This window comes from Pteropus alecto, unplaced genomic scaffold (genome assembly GCF_000325575.1).
Source record: "Pteropus alecto unplaced genomic scaffold, ASM32557v1 scaffold95, whole genome shotgun sequence".
Taxonomy (NCBI): domain Eukaryota; kingdom Metazoa; phylum Chordata; class Mammalia; order Chiroptera; family Pteropodidae; genus Pteropus; species Pteropus alecto.
In genome coordinates, this window is record NW_006441071.1 from 15,962,322 (window position 1) to 15,981,024 (window position 18,703).

Sequence of the window (18,703 nt, forward strand, 5' to 3'; positions counted from 1 at the left end):
TTTTATATGTGAAGCATATATATAAAATTTGGAAATAATCAATATTGCAATGCTTTTTTAAAAAAAATAATAAAATGAATGTTCTTTCAATATTTATCACCCACTAGCTTTCCATTCCTGAACTCTGTCATTTGCTCAGTCAAGTCATCTCTGTTCTTTGCTATAATCTAGTTTGGCACATTCTGTTACTTCTGACAGGATAAAAGCAAGTGAATAGAATTTAGTTGTTTATCTCTGCAGGGACCTTGGATGCACCAAGAACAGCAGTGTGAATTAGCAAGTTGAAAATGACTTACTGAATATCCCAGGAGACTTTCTACAGAGGCTCCTTGCTTCTGCTGACAGCTGATATGATAGAAGGTGAACAGGAGGTGGTGATTTACTGTGAGCTTAGCAGGGAGCTTAATTTTCACTTCTTCATAGAAGTCAGGAGACCTGTTTCAAAAGACATTGTACACAAATAACTTTTAGCAAGAATGATAACTTCTCTGACTATAAACTGTAACACAAGGGATCTTTGCTCCTGAGAATTTGCCTGTTTCGTGTTTTGCTTTTTATTTTACATCATTCTGCTCCTAAGCTGGAAGTCTTTGAGGCCAAGTCGTGTCACTAGACATACTTCACTTACATAAGAGCATTCACAAGCTAAAGGCTTTGTTGGAGGTGGGATTGGGGGGAATTTCCACACTCAATGGAAAAATCCAGCAACTTAATTTGAAAAAAAGGATGAAGTTCAGAGTCCCGCTGTGGCCTCCTTTTCTATTTCTAGCCAAAGAACAGAGCTAGGCGTATCAAAAGATTTTGAAGAAACAAATAAATGATGCAGGAAGGGAAAAGAACCCGATTTTATTGAATTATGAAATCTCAGATACTTTACCAAGGGTTTCATGTACATTACTCATTTACTCCTCAATCTAACCCAGGAACATGGGTTCAGAGGAAGACTTACATGGGTCAAGGTTATCAGGCCAGCAACAAACCCAAGTCTGTTTGACCCTGTACAGATTTTTTCTACCCTACCTGTGAAATGTGAATAATAGTTTAGACATTATTTTGTAACTCAATTTACCCACATAATAATGAGTGTTCCATTTCTCTTTGGTCAACCTAAATTTTCTTAAAGTAGGTAGTGGCGCAGGTGTGGAGTAGTATATAGGAGACAAGGAGACAGAAATAGGAGAGCTGGATTTTGTTTCTGGCCACCGCCAGCATCTCAGAACAAGTTAGGAAATACATTTATTTAACTCCATAAAACCTCTTTGTATCATACTAGAATAGAAGGCTACAAAGAAGTCAAAGCAATATCAGATTCTTAAAGATATTTTCTTCTCTCAGCCTAATTAATGGCAAAAATTGTGTATCTCCAATATAGAATCATGAACTAGCATGAATTTCCTCTGTCCCTTAGTCCCTGAGTTATAAAAACTGTTGGGAGGAATCACCTAAGGGAGTCAGAAAAACCAATATATAATGAGACAATTTTGGCATATGTTAAGAACTCTGAAATATACTTACTTATTATGGTATGTAATGGCTGTGTATACTTCCTGAAGAAATTCAGGCCCATTGGATTTTCCAAAGATGACCTGTTCACCAACATAGAAAGGACCAAATTAACAGTGATATTTGGATATAGCAAATCAACTATCATCAGAACAGGAGGTTCTGGTCTCATATAGCTATATTTTGTAAATTACAAGTGCTGAGTCCTACAACTGGCTCAACTATACACCAATGAAGAAGTACTGGCTATGAAGGGTAAACTGAGATTCCCAAGGAACGGTAAGTGATGAAGGGTCACAGGTTTGTGAGACTGGAAAACCAGTGCTCTCTCCATTCTGTCTCATCACCTATAGGCCTATATTATGGGGAAAGGCACATCATTTTGCCCTCGGTGAGAGGTCCCAGTCTTGGCTCTTCACTCTCCATGGGCATTGGGTCACTTGAGTGATCAGGACCTTCACTCGTTTATTCACATGTGTGTGCTATTTAAGAGAAGATGCCTCCTCAGGTCTCGTTCAGCCCTAAGGGTATATGATTTGACAAGTGGACACCTTGGGCCCCTTCTACTAGATGCAGTAATCCCCATGCTGGGTCCCAGGGCTTGGTGAGTAGAGAACAGGCTGGAGTTTGGCCTCCACTCGTCCCTGACTGGGCACCTTAGCATTATTCAGGATCTGCACAGCTGTACTTGGCAGCTGGTGGACTTTCCAGGGGCCAGAGCAAAGAAAACCAGGGACATCCTCCTCTAGAATTTCTTTCCCACCACCATTGAAAGAGAATACCTTGCATTGGGAAGGTAGGTGAGACATCAGAAGGATTTTTTTTTTTTAAAGTAGATATTTGAAGAGTGGAAGCACTGGCAAAAAGTATTTCAATAGAAATATATGGTAATTGTATTCTATGACTTACAGAAAATAGTGATAGCTAACCACTCATCTCATTCAGTGGCAGATGGTTAAAAAACTACAAATTCTGGCATTCCTTAGAGAACCCTGCATTATATATTTATTGTTTGACTTATAGTTTGCCTCAAGATGGAGATCCATTCCCAAAAGGTGTTGAGATGGTGTGTGTTTATTATCACCAGGCGGTACTTTATATTTATCTCTAGATGTGGACTGGGACTTGGGTAGATGTGTACTGCAGTGCACATCCAGAAGCACAGCAAGCATGGCTGACACACTGGGCTCGTTTCTCTATTTCTATGCTGTTAGGTGGTGTGTAGAGACCTTATGATCTTTTGCAGAACTCTAATACGATCTCCAAATTTCACAGCCCCTTAAGGAAGAAGTCAGGAAAGAGACTTGCAATATCGACTGACCTCATTTCCCTCACCAGTATACTGGGACCGATACTGGACTCGCCACAAAGGCCTCTGCACATGCTGAGTAGTGTTATCCTGAACAGACACACTCTGTACCCTGACAAGCCCTGAATTTTGTCCTTGTGAATTGACAAGGGGGGTTCAGCCCACCCTGGTTTGAGACAAATGTTTATCTCCCTCTTTACCGGCATAGCATTGCTAGCATCTTCTCCACACATAAACTGGATCTTTATTGTAATGTTCCGGGCAGATGCCAGTTTGTTAGCGAAGTTCAGCCTCTGTGGGTAGACATAAAGAAGGTTTCTGGAAAAGAGAAGATGAAGAAGCAGTGAATAAAGGCCAAGAGCTTATTTTAACCAAGTTCTTCAGCGAATGCTGAAGCCTGCACTCATGAGGTGATTTTTTCTGAAGGTTTTTCTTTCAAAAATGTATTATTTTTGGAAGAGTGAGCGAGATTCTAGCGATTCTTCCTCCTCAGCTGCAGTCATCTGATAATAACCAACACTGGTCTCTGTTTTGTTACACATAAGGATGTTTCTGCTGCAGCTGAGTCTTAATGTCTTAGAATGCGTAAATCTGCCTAGAGGTATTCATATGTCTAATACACAGAAGAGAAAAGGAAAAGGTTCAGATGATTTTAAACAAAATTCATGGCTATAGATGATGGCTTCATTTCACTTCCTTCTCTTTTTTCCTTTCTAATCTTTATGTGTTAGCTTCAATTTCTAAATGATATGCCATTCTGTATGGGTTTAGCTTTCTTTTCTTATCTAAGGTGACAGTTCAAATTAGCTATATAACGATAACACAACAATAACTATAAATACTATATCTAGCCATTCAACAACTACAGGATAGATTCTGGGCTAAGTATAATTTTGCATATTTCTTCTTCCTATTTTCATTATTACTGGTATATTCCACTAAAAGGTAAGCTCTATGCGGGTAGAGATCTTTATCTGATGTTTTTAATTCACTCATGTATCTCCAGCAGTTTGAATAGTGCCTGGGACATAGCAGGTGCTAAATAAATCTTTGATGAATAAAAGGACGAATATGTCTATTTTTAATAAGTTATATACCTGACTTAAGGAAATAATAATGATACTAACATTTATATAGTACTTATCCTGAGTCACCCAATGTTCCAAGTACTTTATATTTATTAATTTGTTTAATTCTCATAATTATCCTATAGGTAGGTGTTACTATCATGGCATCATTCCTATGTCAAATGAGGGGAAAAATGAGATACAAAGAAGTTAAATAACTTGTCTCAAATTATACAGTTAGCAAATAGCAGCTGGGAATTGAAATCAGGCAGTTTGACTTCAAAACCATGCTCTTAACCACTAAGCTATGGTCCCTCAGATAAGACTCTCTCCAAAATGATAAGAATAGCTTTTTCATACTGTTATTCATTACATCTTTCAGTGACAGGCTTGCTTTACTTTTTTGGGGTCTCATTAACAGTTGAGTGTCAACAGTGCACCTGAGGCTACTTCTATTAGTTAGTGTCACATTCTTTGGGAAAATGTCTTATCTTCCTCACTCTCGGTCTATTCTAACCCTAGGCAACATAGTCTCCCCAGTCAGACATCAAGATGACAAAACAACCTCTGTGCGAACTAGCTACCAGGAGAGCAGTGACCAAGGGGGAGGGCCAGGTGACCAGAATTTCCCTCAGTGAAGGTAGGTTCTCATAAATCTTTCCAAGAATTTGCATATTAATCAACACCAGGGTCTCTCAACCTTGCCACTACTGACATTTGGTACTGGACAACTCTTTGTTGTGGGGCTGTCCTGTGCATTGTAAGATGTTCAGAGGCATTCCCAGCCTTACCCACCAGATGTTAGTAGTATTTCCTCTGTACTTCGTTGTGACAATGAAAACTATCTCCAGACATTGCCACGTGTCCCAGGGAGGGGGCACTCACCCCATTTGAGAACCACTGATTTACACATGCGAATTTGCGCAGTACAGAGCTATACAATTATAGCTGGCAGATTTTCCATCTTTAAGATATATATAGTCAATACCACTCACTGGGTCCGTATTCAAATGTAAAGTATATTCCATTGGAAAAGGGTGAAGTCAATACTCAAGTATGAAGAAGAATATGGGAAATTTAAATCTGTTTAATCTATGAGGTCTAGGGTGCTGAGGGACTAGGCTGACAATAACTCTGCCCTTTTGTTGTGATAACCAAATTGATCTTGCCATCGTGTGTGTATGAGTGTGTGTGTGCAGGGAGGGTGTGGGGGGGAATGGTCTTTTTTGGACCATGTGTGCATAAAGCCACAGATTTACCCCATAGCTCTTCTTTGTTATGACAACATCCTTAGTGACAACACTCGACCTTGGACAAGACAAATGAATGGGCTGAGTGGACCTGCTCCTGCTCCTGATGGACCATACAGACTGCCTTAAGTAGATCATTCAGCACCAGATGTACAAATGAAGAAGGAGCCATGTTACAAAGCTAATGTACAAGGGAGAGCCGCTGAGAGTATCCACATGAGCTATCCAGTTCATACTCAGAATCCCTGTCCTAGTCTGAGAGGAAGTGAAAAGGTTTCTTGCTATTTTGAAACGAGAGCAATCCTCAGAGCTAAGTGAATACTAGATTAGAGAATTTAGGAATTAGGTCTTTTTTAAAAATCATATTCCAGTCCAGATTCATTTTCAGAGTGAGTTTGAAATTTTATTCTGTAATATCTTTCATGCAACTTATCATTAATAAAGCAAAGATTCTTATTTTCCGAGCATCATAAAACCTTTAGTCTTACACCAGATATGGAGCTAAGGCTGATTTCATTAGTGGAAGCCTAGTGATCACTGAAAGCCACATCCCAAACCAGCATGGCTCAGTCTGTTCCACAAACCTTGGTGCTTTGCAGAATGTTAACAAGTGTGTGGGGAAGAGGAGGGGGTGGTGACCAAACGTTTCTGAGAAAGACCGGGGTAAACCAAGATAAGCAGTTTAATGTGCCTGTGAATCTCCTAAGGATGAGAGACTCTGCTCTTTTTCCCAAATGTTTTGACCTCAGAACACATTTCACCGATTTATTCTTTTGTGATATATTGCACAAGTTTAACATTCTGAGGAATCACTTGGGAAAACATTGAAATAAGCTTTTCTGGCTACAGAAGAACATTCCATATCAAGGAAGGAAAAGTTAGAGTGCAAGGATTCTCTAGTGAAATATCTTGCCCAATAATGAATGCTCTCAGGTATTTAAAGAGAAAAAAAAAACAATCCTTGGAACTACCAAGAACACACAGGAGCTGCTACTTTGTATGTGTTAGTTCAAAGGTCATGGAGGCAAATAAATAGCATTCCTATATCTTATTTAACCCCAGTTTCTCTATATTCGATGACTCACCGGAGGCAGAATGGGAGTGACACAGTACTTAGAATAGATTTGAATTGCTGTATCCTATAACCTCTCTAGGCCACACTGCCTCTTGCACTTTAGTATCCTTACCCTGGCATAGCAGCAACTGGCACACGCATTTGCCCTAACTTGCTGGTCTTTGTGTTTAGCTTTTTTAGCTACTATCCTGTCCTCTTGTTGCTCTCTTTTAAGAGGGTCATAACTAGCAGTAAATGGTTAACTACACTGATCACTTCTTACATTTGGGTGAAAAAGTAGATAAATGCAAGGCAATGATTTCAGAAAAAAAAATTAAATTTAGATGATAGGCAGAATATTCAAAGAGCTTCAAATGTCAGTAAATGGCCTCCCCAGAAAAGCAATTGACAGGCCATGACACAATGAAGGGATTAACATAGAATTCTGGAGTATGCCAGCTGGGAGGCACCTAGCCTGGGCCCTAACTTTTAAAGATGAGAAACAGGCCCTGAGAGGTAAAGTGACATTAAACTCTGAGTTAGCTACAGAGTGGGCACGGGATCCAGTTTGGTGCTGTTTTGACTCTACTAGGTGGCTGTCTCAGTGGCATGCTCCACGTATTATTTTGTCAAACTGAGGAAGTCCAACTTTGATGCAGGTAAATAGAGTTGAACCTCAGATGCCATCAGGAGTGGACAGCAATGTAGTAATGATGACAGAAGGCAGTTCATAGCTGGGTGCAGGGATATATGTGGGGTTCAGATTCCTCTCTGCTTACCCTTGTTCCTCTGCTACCACTCCCATCAGGAGAGCTAATGTTTATTGAGCCGCAGTGTTGGGGCGTGGTAGCGAAAAATGTTGGCTCTGGAACCAGAGAGCTGGCCTTGGGCAAGTTACTTAAGCCCTTACAAAGCCCTAGTGGGGCTAATTACTGTGCCTAACTCCTAGGGCTGCAGTGAGTATTAACGAGTAAGAACTTAATAAATGATAGCTAGATAATGATTGTTTCCTCCACAGAGCTAATAAGTCAGACACACAGCCCAATCTACACTCCCTTCTCCAAACCATCCTCATTTCTCACCTGGACCCCTGCAATGCTTTCCCAATTCATCACCTGACTTCTACTCTTGCCCTTTATAACCTACTCTTTATATTTTGGTCAGAAGGATCTTTCTAAAGTCTAAAATCTATTATGTCAGGCCCTATAATGGCTTTCCGAACTTCATATCTTGGGCCTTATATGATCTGGCCTTTGGAAATTTCTCTGATTTTACTCCTCATCACTCTCCCAAATTGGCCTTTTTCAAGGCCTAGAATATTCCAAACTTATTCTCACCTGGGAGTTTTGTACTTGCTGTTCCCTCTGCATAAAAGAGCTTCTCCCAGTTTTCTATATGACTGATCCCTTATCTCTTGGGTTTCAGCTCACATGTGATATCCTCAAAGAAGTCTTTCCTACCATCCTATTTAACTGACCCGCTCCAGTCACACACATTCTCTCTCTTTTATAAAGATATGATCATCACCTATACACATGATTATGAAAGTAACATATGATCATGAAAATAATATGTATCCATTTTTTTTCAATTTCAATACTTTAAAAGTACGGAAAAGTGAAAGTATAAACCAGTAAGCACCTGATAACGCTTCACTGAGGAAAATCACTGTTAAGACTGGCATATTTCCTTCTAGTCTTTTCCCTTTATACATTAAATATTTTTATCAAACATTTTTATATACAAAACTTTCTTACTTCTGTTGTTATTTAATATTGTTCAATTATGACCATTTTCTCAATGTGACTAAATATTCTTAATAAATATGATTTTAATGGCTGCATGATTTTCCATATTACGAATGTGCCATTATTTACACTAGTCTCCAAAATTAAGCATTTAGATTATTTCCCTTTTTTTCAATTATAAAGCTGTGATAAGCTCTTCATGTGTATCATGTCCTTCTGCAGTGCAATATACTTCTGGAAGGATCCCCTTTAGTCCTATACAGTTCAGTTTCTTTATCTTTGAATTAATTGAAAAGACACCAATCAACCTTTCTTTATGCTGTGCTTGAAGAAGTAATGAGCCAGAGTCTGAAAAATGCTTTGAAGTAGCCAGATGAAAGAGTCTGTGCAAATCACAACAGTAGTAGCCCTGCCAGACTGGTTAAGCAAGTTAGTTGTTACCACACTCTTCTGCTACATCCCACCGCAGGGGCACCACCGACCTGTTTCACACATTCTCCAACACTGGTCAACAATTTTGCACATTGCTTTCTATTTTATTTATTTATTTATTTTTAGGCGAGGCAACCCTTGGTTGACCTCACAGATTGCAAGGACTTTGTCAGCTTACAATCCTTTATTTTTTTTATTTTTATTTTTTACACCTACAGCACCAATGTTCTTTTCAGAGCTGGCTTCCTAGGTGGTCTCCCATCCAAGTACTAACCAGGCCCAACCCTGCTTAGCTTCTGAGATCAGACAGGATCAGGCTTGTTTACGGAAGCATGGCCATAGATGCACATTGCTTTTAAAAGGGTTGCTGATCCCTATGTTCAAACATCACCACTATGGGCATTCAGTGTCCTGCCTCATATTGAATGTACTTTCCACAGAGCTAGAAGGAAACTTGGAGAGAATTTAGCCCAACATCCCTTTTTGTAGGCTAGGAAACTGACTCCCAGGGAGGTCAAATGACTTTGCCTAAAATTTTTTTAAAGAAGGTGCATTTCCCAAGAATCATCATATTTCTTATTGGCAAATATGCTATGTGATATGTTTTGTTAAATCTGCATGCTTTTAAAGAAATAAATATAAATTGATAAACAGGCTCCTACATTTTATATGTGGTAAATTAAGTGCCTCATATTAGCTAGAGAAAAATCCTAAGAATTATATCTAATGATTTTTGAGAGGATAGCCCATAACCAAAATAGGAACCACTTGTTATGGCAAAACTATTTTGAAAACTTCTTAAGTAATTACAGGTCCAGGGCATGTGCAAGGCATTTAGTATAATCTCATCTCTCCCCAAACATGGACAAAAATGGTTTTCTTCAGTCATATGTATCACGACATAGAATAAGACATTTGATATTTAGCAACAATGTTCTTTTCAGAGCTACTTCAGATGTTTTCTCTTGATTACAAACTGTTTTGGAAACTCCAAATTCTTCCCACTAATTCAGCAATAGCCTCTCGACCTATTTGTAAACTGCTGCGATTGAGCAGCTCCAGGAAGTTAGAGATTAACTTGTGGAATCTGGCCATTCTGAGATCAAATTGTTGATCATACTCTCTCTGCTCTTCACTCTCTATAGACGTCTTCTATTTCCTTTTGCTGAAAACAGGTTAACCCAACAAGGGGGCATTGAAATCTTTTAAAGTCACAATATAAAAACCATCAGTTTGGCTTCTCCTCAGTGTAGCCTATTCTTTATCTAGTGCAAGGAAACAAAGAGAAAGATGTGCTTCTGTCACTTATTCCCAAGATGACATCGATGTTCTCTCCCAGGGGCTTCTCCGGCTTGGAATGGAGTTTAAGATGTAAATGAGCTACAGCAAATAGCACACTGGCCACCTGTTTAAACAACTGGACATTTTATATACTTCTTTAGTTAAGCTTCTAACACAAGTCAGCCAGTAGGAGAGAGGAAAATGACTTTGAGAGGAGAGCAGAGCAGCTCAGCAAGAGGAATGAAGGCCTTCATGGGCTGGTTGCTGAGCTCCAGCATTAGCTAGCTGTAGGGATGAAGTACAGAGAGAAATTCAATGAGAAGCTAAAATTGTTGGAGCAGAAGATGGAGGATTCTGTGTTCTTCAAGGCAGGTGGGCTTTCTGCCTTGGACAAGAAGGATAAGATCATGGTGAGTAGATCATTATTGATAATTTGAGTTGACCATTATTTTATTGGAAATAAAATACTATTTTAATACTATTAGTACTATTTTAAATAGAAATACTATTCTACTAGAAAATAGGCACAAGGGTAAGATTCATGAAGTTGCAGTTATTTCTCCTGTGAAAAAGTCTGGTTAAGGAGGGTAGTCATGCAGATTAATCCTATGTGATGCAAATGCTTATGTATCTTCCATTGCTGGTAACGACAACCTAAATCATGTTTTGAATAAAAAAATATTTTTGTCACTTGCTCTCAAGGACATTCAGTCATGCCATAAAGCCAAAACTCTAGGTTTCAATATTCTGAGAATATTTTACTTACAGGGCCTTGGAAATCTCAAAGAAAGCTAAAGAATTTACTGTAGTTGTTCAAAGTCAAACAATCTTTGGTGCTTCTTATCTCTTTGAAAGTGAGACTGAAGTGAGTTAAATGGCTTATACTCATTGCATAATATTGAGTGAAAATTCAGAATGTAAAATTTTATCTGTGACAGGGCTGTAAATATTCAAAAATTGCATATGCATGAAGTTAGGGCTAGAAGATGATGTGGGGAAATATGAAAAGTAGATTTGATTTTGAAATGGAATGGGTGTCAATTTTGATTTTTTTTCTGTTATTTCAGTCTGGCAACTATAACAAAGTAATAATATCAAATATATACTTAAAAAAAGGAAAAAGAAAAAATTGCTGATTTTGTGGCCTGGGATATCTCCACAATCTTTTGAATATCAGTAATGCCTGTAATTTAAACTGCTTTTATAACAGGGAAGATGGGCTTGAATGGAGACCTGTGATTAGTGGTCCTTACCAAATAAGATAATGAGTGGAAATGTCCTTTAATAAACTACAAAATGCTCTACAATGTAAGGTGGACATGTCAATTTGCTTGCCTGTAATAAAAAGATTAAAGTTTCAATGCAGTTATGCCTAATAAATGCTTTGTAAACTGCAAAATATGACATAAATGAAGATTATCTTATCAGATTTGTGTAAAACAGCTGAGTGGACTTTAAAATACAACTCTAAACACTCTACGGGACTATAAGATCTGAATATACATCCTTAGGGAATCCATCAATCTCTCTGGGTTTCTAGCTCCATCTTCCAATCTGTCTGTCTGTCTGTCTTTGTCTCTTCTCTTTGCCTCTTCTTCTATCTCCCTTAGACTCTTTTTTATTGTCTCTAATATATCCTCTCACATCTCTCACAGCCTCTCAGAAAATGACAAAATGCTTTTTTTGAGGGGACACTCCTCTAGTTCCATCTAGTCACTGAAAACCATTTCCTTATAAGTCTGCAAGTCTTTGATTATTTCCTACTCTGAGCTGGGCTGTGAACAGGGTCATTTTCCTCTCAGGATGACAAGCACAGAGCCTGAGATCTATGAACATTTTAGGACTCATAAAAAGGTCTGAGACCTCCCCAATATGAAAAGTAAAACCTCGAAACCAAAATTAATGAAATGCTTTCCAAATGCCACATTTTGTCCATTAGTCAGCAGCAATTCTACTGAGTTTAACTTAACAAGTGAAAATTTTTTCCTGCTACTTAGCAGACTATTATAAAATTATATATAAATTATATGTAACAAATATGCATCTTAATATGTTTTAAATGACATGTGGTCAGGTGCTTCAGGGTTTAGGGAGATCTTAAAAGGATGTGGAATATAGATATTGGGGAGGGGGAGGATAAAATAACAAAAAATTTTTTTTTAAATTTTATTCCTCTTGTTTTAGCTTGAGATACCAGTGATGGTTTAGTAGCTGACCACTAGCAATATGCACTGAATGAATTTGTACCTTGCTCTCCTGATCCAACTACATAGACAAAACTCTTCAACCTACTTTAGTAATTTCAAAATAAATTACTTTTCTTTCCTTGTGTTTTAAAACTCTCTCTCTCTAGCCCTTTTTGCAAAGACAGATCCAAAGAATCGATGAACTATTTGCTGAAATGGAAACGCAACAAAACTAACTGCACGAACGAGATGCCCTCATTTAAAAACTACGGAAAAGGGTTGGTAGCTCTTACTCCCTTTAGTAATTTGTTTGCAGCAGACTTTGATTTCAACAGAACGAAATTTAAATGCATATTAATATCCATATCTTACAGTATCTGGTGTTTTTTATTTAAGCATTTCAAAGAAAATTGCAAATCTAGATATATCATTTTAAGGTACCAATGCAAGGTGAGCAGCTGAGGACGTAGTTTTATTTATCATTCACTTCTCACTGCCAGGAAAATTTATTTTAAATGTAATAATAAAAATAGCTAACATTATTTAATTCTGACTATGGGCAGGTACTATTCTAAGAGTAGCTAATCGTATCTATGACAGCTGTTGCTATTAGCTTCACTAGGCAGATGATAAAACTGTCACAGAGAGGATGCACAACTTGCACAAGGTAACACAGCTAGTAAATGGCACAGTGCAATTCAAATCCAGGTGCTCTGAAGCTAATCCTAGACCCAGTGCCCATAACCATTGCTACTTACTTCCAAGAACAACAGTAAACAGTCTCTTTAATCAACAGTCAGACTCACCAGAACTTTATTTTAATGTGTTCTTTTATTATATTATTTACAAGGGCTAAAGGATGTTTCTCCAAACTATAAATTTTTTTTAGTTAGACAATTTTTTTCACTGTTAATCTTCTTATTCCAAGACGTTTGAGAAAATGAGAAAAACTAGAACAAAAAATAAAAATGTAGATGAACTGCCACTTCCTAGATAAAATCAGGGTTAACATTTTGACCTAAACTCCATAGTCTGTTTCCTAAATCTTTGTTCAACTGACACACTATAAAATTTTAAAAAGGTTTGAAATAATATAGTTAACTTAGAAGATGACTACTGTCCCTTGGTGTTAGATGGAGGTTTTGATGTTTTAAATACATCGAGAGCCAATAATTTAGAAATCTCGGGTGTTTCTGGAATTACCTAGGAAACCTATAAACCTAATATGGCTATATATTTTAAGTAGGAGCGTGCTTTGTAAATGTGTGCTTACTCTGATACTCAAAGAATGGTCCAGGAAGGAGCAGCATCAGCATCACCTGGGAGCCAGTTAGGATGCACCATTGACCTGCTGAATCAGAACGTGCATTTTAACAACACCTGAGGTGATTCAAATGCATATTTAAGTTTGAGAAGCACTGATCCAAGAGAACTGGTCTGCTTTTAATTTGGCGGACATTTGCATCTTATAGTTCATTGTGATTCCTTCTTTTGCTTGGCTTCTAGGAAGCTCAAAGTCAAATTTGCAACCAACTTTTTAAGGAACTGTCAATGACTTTAAGATATTTTCTGTGTATTAATCTTACCCAGATTTAGATTGATTTCCCTCTCCTTGTTTTCCTTTCATCCAGAAATTTTATACCTTGTTTCACATTCTCCATAAGCTACCTTAGACACTTTTTTTTAGAATGGGAAGATTTATAAATAAATGCATAAAAATAAAATATTTACTATGTCCTGTCTTGTCATTCCATGGTCTTACGCCATGATTTATGTTTATTCCTCTTTCTAATATTTTAGGTTAGATCAAAGCACACACTCATGATGGACTAAGTGAAAAATGGAAATGGAAAGAAAACCCTTGATGTATAAGGTGAAGAGAATGTTCATTCTATCTTCAGACATCAGAGCAAGAAAAATGGAGCATGAATCTTGTTCTAGGGCACCAGAGTCCACACAAGGCTGCCTGCCCTGAGAAATGGCACAAGATTAGAAGGAGGCACTGGTGGTACTGTCACAAGCAGCAGCTTGCCCGTTAGTAACCTCTGTGCTCCATGGGCTAGGCTGCAATGTTTTGTGTAAATGCCAATACTATATTCTGAACATTGGGGATCTCTACCCCACCCCTACAAAAAGCAAATGCAGTTAAGAAGCTAGAAACAAAATGTTACCAAATTGTTTAGAAATGCTACAATAAATGACCCAATATTCTCTCTTACAGTCTTGTTATGTTAAAAATAAAAAAAAAACAAAACAAAAAAGCACTCAGAAACAGAAATCAAATGAGAAAAACAAAACAAAAAATAGGGAATGGTAATACTTGTTATTACACCATTTTAAAGATTTTGAAGGGAAAAAATCATCTATGCTTTCTCAATTGATGAATTACAATTTGAATATCGGATATGGTGTCTTTATATAGAACAACTATTGTCACTACTAATAATTTGTCTTTGAACATGAACTAAATGCACACCTCCCCTATATGTGCAGAGTACCTATTCTATTACATCAATCTCATCCCTTCTTTTTATGAGAAAGATAAAAATTCCTCTTAAGTGAGGGATTAGAAAACCAGCATTCCTCCTGTTAAATAAAGCAGGACCTCAAGCTGGGGCAAAGAGAATGCTTTCTTCTAGAAACAGGTAAAAACACCTGAGCTCTCCTTAAAACCTATTTAGTTGTTTAAAAAAAGTTCAACTAGTTTTCAACAGCAAAAGACCCAAAGAAAAAGTTGGGATGTTTACAATCTTAGCTAGTCTTATCTGGATTAGATTCCCATTGGAAAGAATCAAATACACAAACATTTAAAACCTGCCCGGAGAAAACTGACTACTTCAAGAAAAAAATAAATCTCTCTCCAACCTTGCTTGAAACTTTATTTTTAACTTTACTTCGAACTAACTGAAGTTTTACCAGTAAAGATATCCATGTTATCAAATATTCTTTTGAAACACTGCTTAGCAGATCTAACATATTAAGTGGTTTATACTCCCACCTCGGTATGAATTAGTTTACTCAGTTCTGTTTCTTCTTACACAGAGGTCGGATAAAAGGAAGGGTGGGGTAATTATTAGCCACAACGTGCTGCTCTGGGGAAGATCTGGATGCTTAAGTATCAAGGACTGTGATAAAGCAAGGGGAGATGGGAAGTTACCCAAATCTAAATTTTTTTATTCCATAATTTTTTTTCTAAAACTTTAAAAAACTTGACACTGACAAAATAGTCAAAAGGTTCACTAGATAACTGCCTCTCTTCCAGCTCCCTGCTGTCTCCATGGAACCCATGAGGTGGTTTTAAGGTCTAAGTTACTTGGCTAGTCCTTGTGATTCCCACATAGGGAGAGTTCAGACTTTGTTAAAAAGGTCGAGCTTGGTTTAAATGAACCGTTTGGTTCATTAAAACCCAATTTTCAGTGTTTTTGTTTTTGTTTTTTATGACTAGAAAATATTTAATAAGAATGTATTTTGTTCTACATGTGCAGAGACTACAACTACTTTAGCAATATACATTTCAGACATCCTGCAAAACCCACCCTTCCATACCTACATTTTCCATTTCAAAGGACTTTATATAGACTTTACATATGTATACACATTTACAGATTCTTGGGAAGTGAGTGTGTGGTAGGGCGTTAGCGGGGAGTGAGGCAGGTAGGTGCTAGGGTGCTGAGCAAGGGGATAAATGACCCTATTTCTTAGCATGTACAGCTTAGGGTTTTTCCCTACTACTTTGAATGTAAGAACATCTGAGAAATCTGCTTTAACTTGGTAGAACAAAAAATTTTCCCCCTACACTGTATGCAGGCTTGTTTCTTTGGAGGGCGGGTTAGTAAGGGGCAGGTACAGGCTCACTTCTCACCATTGAGGATCCGTTAAGAAGCAGTTATTTTTCTCCTAGGGAGTGAAGTATTGCAGGAGTCCTGGCAATACACCGATTGTTAGACTCTCCACAGCAAGCCTTGGTCTCAGCATCCATAGAAGTGATCCACCTTCCCTCATTCAACCCCAGTCTTCCCACACTCCTTCAAATTTGTACTACTGGAGCACACCAACCTTTTGTAGCTTGATTAAGAACTGTGGTAGTAGCTTCTAAGATAACTCTCAACAACTCGCCTCCTGGTGTTCTTACCCTATGTAGTCCCCTCCCCTTGGTGTGGGCTGGACCTAGTGACATTTCCAAATAGGTTACAAAAAGACTCAGGCTTCTATCTTCAATCTTTTTTTCTCACTCTGCCCCTCGTGTATGCGCTTGTTCTGAAGAAGCCAATTGTCATGTTGTGAGCTGTCCTATTGAGAGACCAATATAGCAAGGAATTCTAGGAGGCCTCTTGCCAATAGCCAATGAGGAATTAAGGCCCTTTGTCTAATAATCCAAGAGGAACTGAATCCTGTCAACAACCACGTGAGTGAACTTGGAAGCCAATCTTTCCTTGGTTGACTCTTGGGGTGATCACAGCCTTTACTGACATCTTGACATCTTGTGGCCTTATGAGAGTCAGAAGCACCCAGCTAAGCCATATCTGGATAACTCACACAAACTGTGAGATAATAACTATTTGTTGTTTTAAGCTGCAAAATTTTTTTGTTATACAGCAATAGATAACTAATACACTAATAATAATAGATAACTAATAACTAATGGACTTAAAAAAAGTATATGTCAGGTATTTGATGATATTTGAACATGCCGTTTCTTTGAAAAGTAGCCTTACCTTGTAAAATTTCTTCCTCTTAACTGGACCTCAGGAATATTCTCCCGGACTAAGTAATACAATGTAATAACTACCTATAGAAAAATAGTCTTAATATCAAAACAGCCTCTTTATGTCAATCCAATCTTGAATTAAGTATAATAATTGAGAATTTAAAAATATATAAATAAATAATTTGGTTCTATTAACTAAATTAATTAATATCTCTTAAAGAGGCTGTGACAGGTCAGCTAAAAGTAATAAAAGAATGCTAAAAAGTACCTACTACAAACATCCTACCTTCACCCCAAAACAACAAATTTTTATTTTTTTCTTTCTTTTTAAAAAATTCTTTTAATTAAGTTTATTGGGGTAACATTGATTAATACAATAAAACAACAAATTTTTAATGAAACCTCTCCCAAGTAAAAACAAAACAAATATTTCAATATTTGGCTGTGTATAAGACCTAAAATTCAAGTTTAAAGACACTGTCTTGATGCCTAATCAGGACTGGGCTGCATTTTTTAAAAGACTACCAGCCAGAATTGTCACGTGGGTGACTAACATGAAACAACCTGCATGTTCTTTTAAGGGACGGAGGGAGCACATTTTTTCCAGGCTTTGCAAATAGTTTCCTAAAACAAATTTGCCAGCTGACAAAAACATATACACATACCAGAAAATTTCCAATTTTTGCTGATGTTGAAGCTGACTTTTTGTTTTTCTTTTAGTTTGGAGCAGAGCCTTTATCAGTCTCTAACCCATTCAAAAAAACAGCTAATGAATAAATCAATACTATTCCTTAAAATACTTGCTTGATTATTCCTGGTGTTTTTAATATTGTCAGATGCCTTGTTTTGGGTTGGAGAAGCAAGCATTGGAATTAGAGGAAACAGCAGGCCTACTAAGAAATAAAAAAAGATGTCCCCAACTCCTTCTAGAAACATAAACCTGCTTTGGGTACTTGGTGAGAGAGAAGTCTTGTCTGGGTTTTGGAGGTGGGAGAACTTGCAAAGATCCCAAGGTGGCTTCAGGACAAAATTACATGTATATCTTTCTGTAGATCAGCATGGTTGTGAGTGGTTCTGGTTTCTCTTAGGAGACTGGAGTTTGCCTCCAAAGAGAAAAAGGCACTCCTCTTTTTTTCTTTCAAGCCTGGCACATGGTAGTGGCTCATAAATATTGGTTAGTTGAATGCATCAACATTATTCATAGGGTGACAAGTATTGCTAGGTGTGTAAGATTTTCAAAGGAAAGGTATCCTGCTTCATGGCAGAGGATGAGGAAGGAGAGGGGAAGAGTTTTCATTCCCCACACTCACACCAGTGTGACAAGTCTACAATGGGCTGTACTCATTCCCAAGACTATTGGGAGGGTTGAGTAACAATCATTCTTATGGACTCCACTTCTCCTTGACCTAGAAACACAAAGAGTCGGCACTTTGTTGGCTGCTGACCTGGCATACAGGTTTTCATGCTAGAGTTTGGTTTAATTTCAACTCAACTCTGGGAGAAGACAGAGATCACATAAAGGAAATATATCCCTCTATCGGCTCTGTGCTTCCCTCCTCCCAAAGGTGTCATGGTGGTATAATGCTCAGTAAGACAATGATTCTGTGTTCACACAATGTGCCATAGTTCCTATAAAAGTCAATTACCTCAAAGGAGCGGTGAAGCCCTAAGGCCTATTGCCCAGGGTAGCATCCTGCGCAAGACTATGGCTAAACTTTCAAATCAAGACTATAGAAAGACTGCTATCTTTAGATTCAATCCAATCCCCAATGACGAGATCATATCAAAGCCTTCCCATGATAGCAATGCCTTCCCTGGCACCTTCTTAGAGCTTCATCTCAGTGAGAGGTAGACCATATAAGGCAAATTGGGGCAGCCACCTAGGCCTTACTTGGACCTTGCAGGGGAAATAATCAGCATATCAGGATGCTAGAGAAATCAGAGATGCGGCTGGTAACTTGGTGCCACCAAATCCTTACTAGGGCAAAACACCAGCAAACTCGGCTAGTAATCAACCAGCCTCATCCCCTTCCACATGCCAACACCAAAGAGTACAGACTGTGTGAGCTCCACCATATGCAAAATAGTTTTAGGTTCAGAAGGGAGAAAGAGTATGAATCTCTGCTCCCCTCAAGGAGGTTGGGGATCTACAGCATATATATATA

General features: G+C 38.0%; 1 protein-coding gene across 1 annotated transcript in view; it reads right to left on the reverse strand.

Moving 5' to 3' along the window:
* Positions 1 to 18,703, reverse strand: part of DOCK8 (dedicator of cytokinesis 8) — a 201,736-nt gene that overhangs the window by 82,094 nt on the left and 100,939 nt on the right. The window contains 3 exon segments of the mRNA XM_025051397.1: positions 297 to 435; positions 1,516 to 1,586; positions 3,013 to 3,130. Coding sequence (XP_024907165.1) covers positions 297 to 435; positions 1,516 to 1,586; positions 3,013 to 3,130 — 328 coding nt within the window.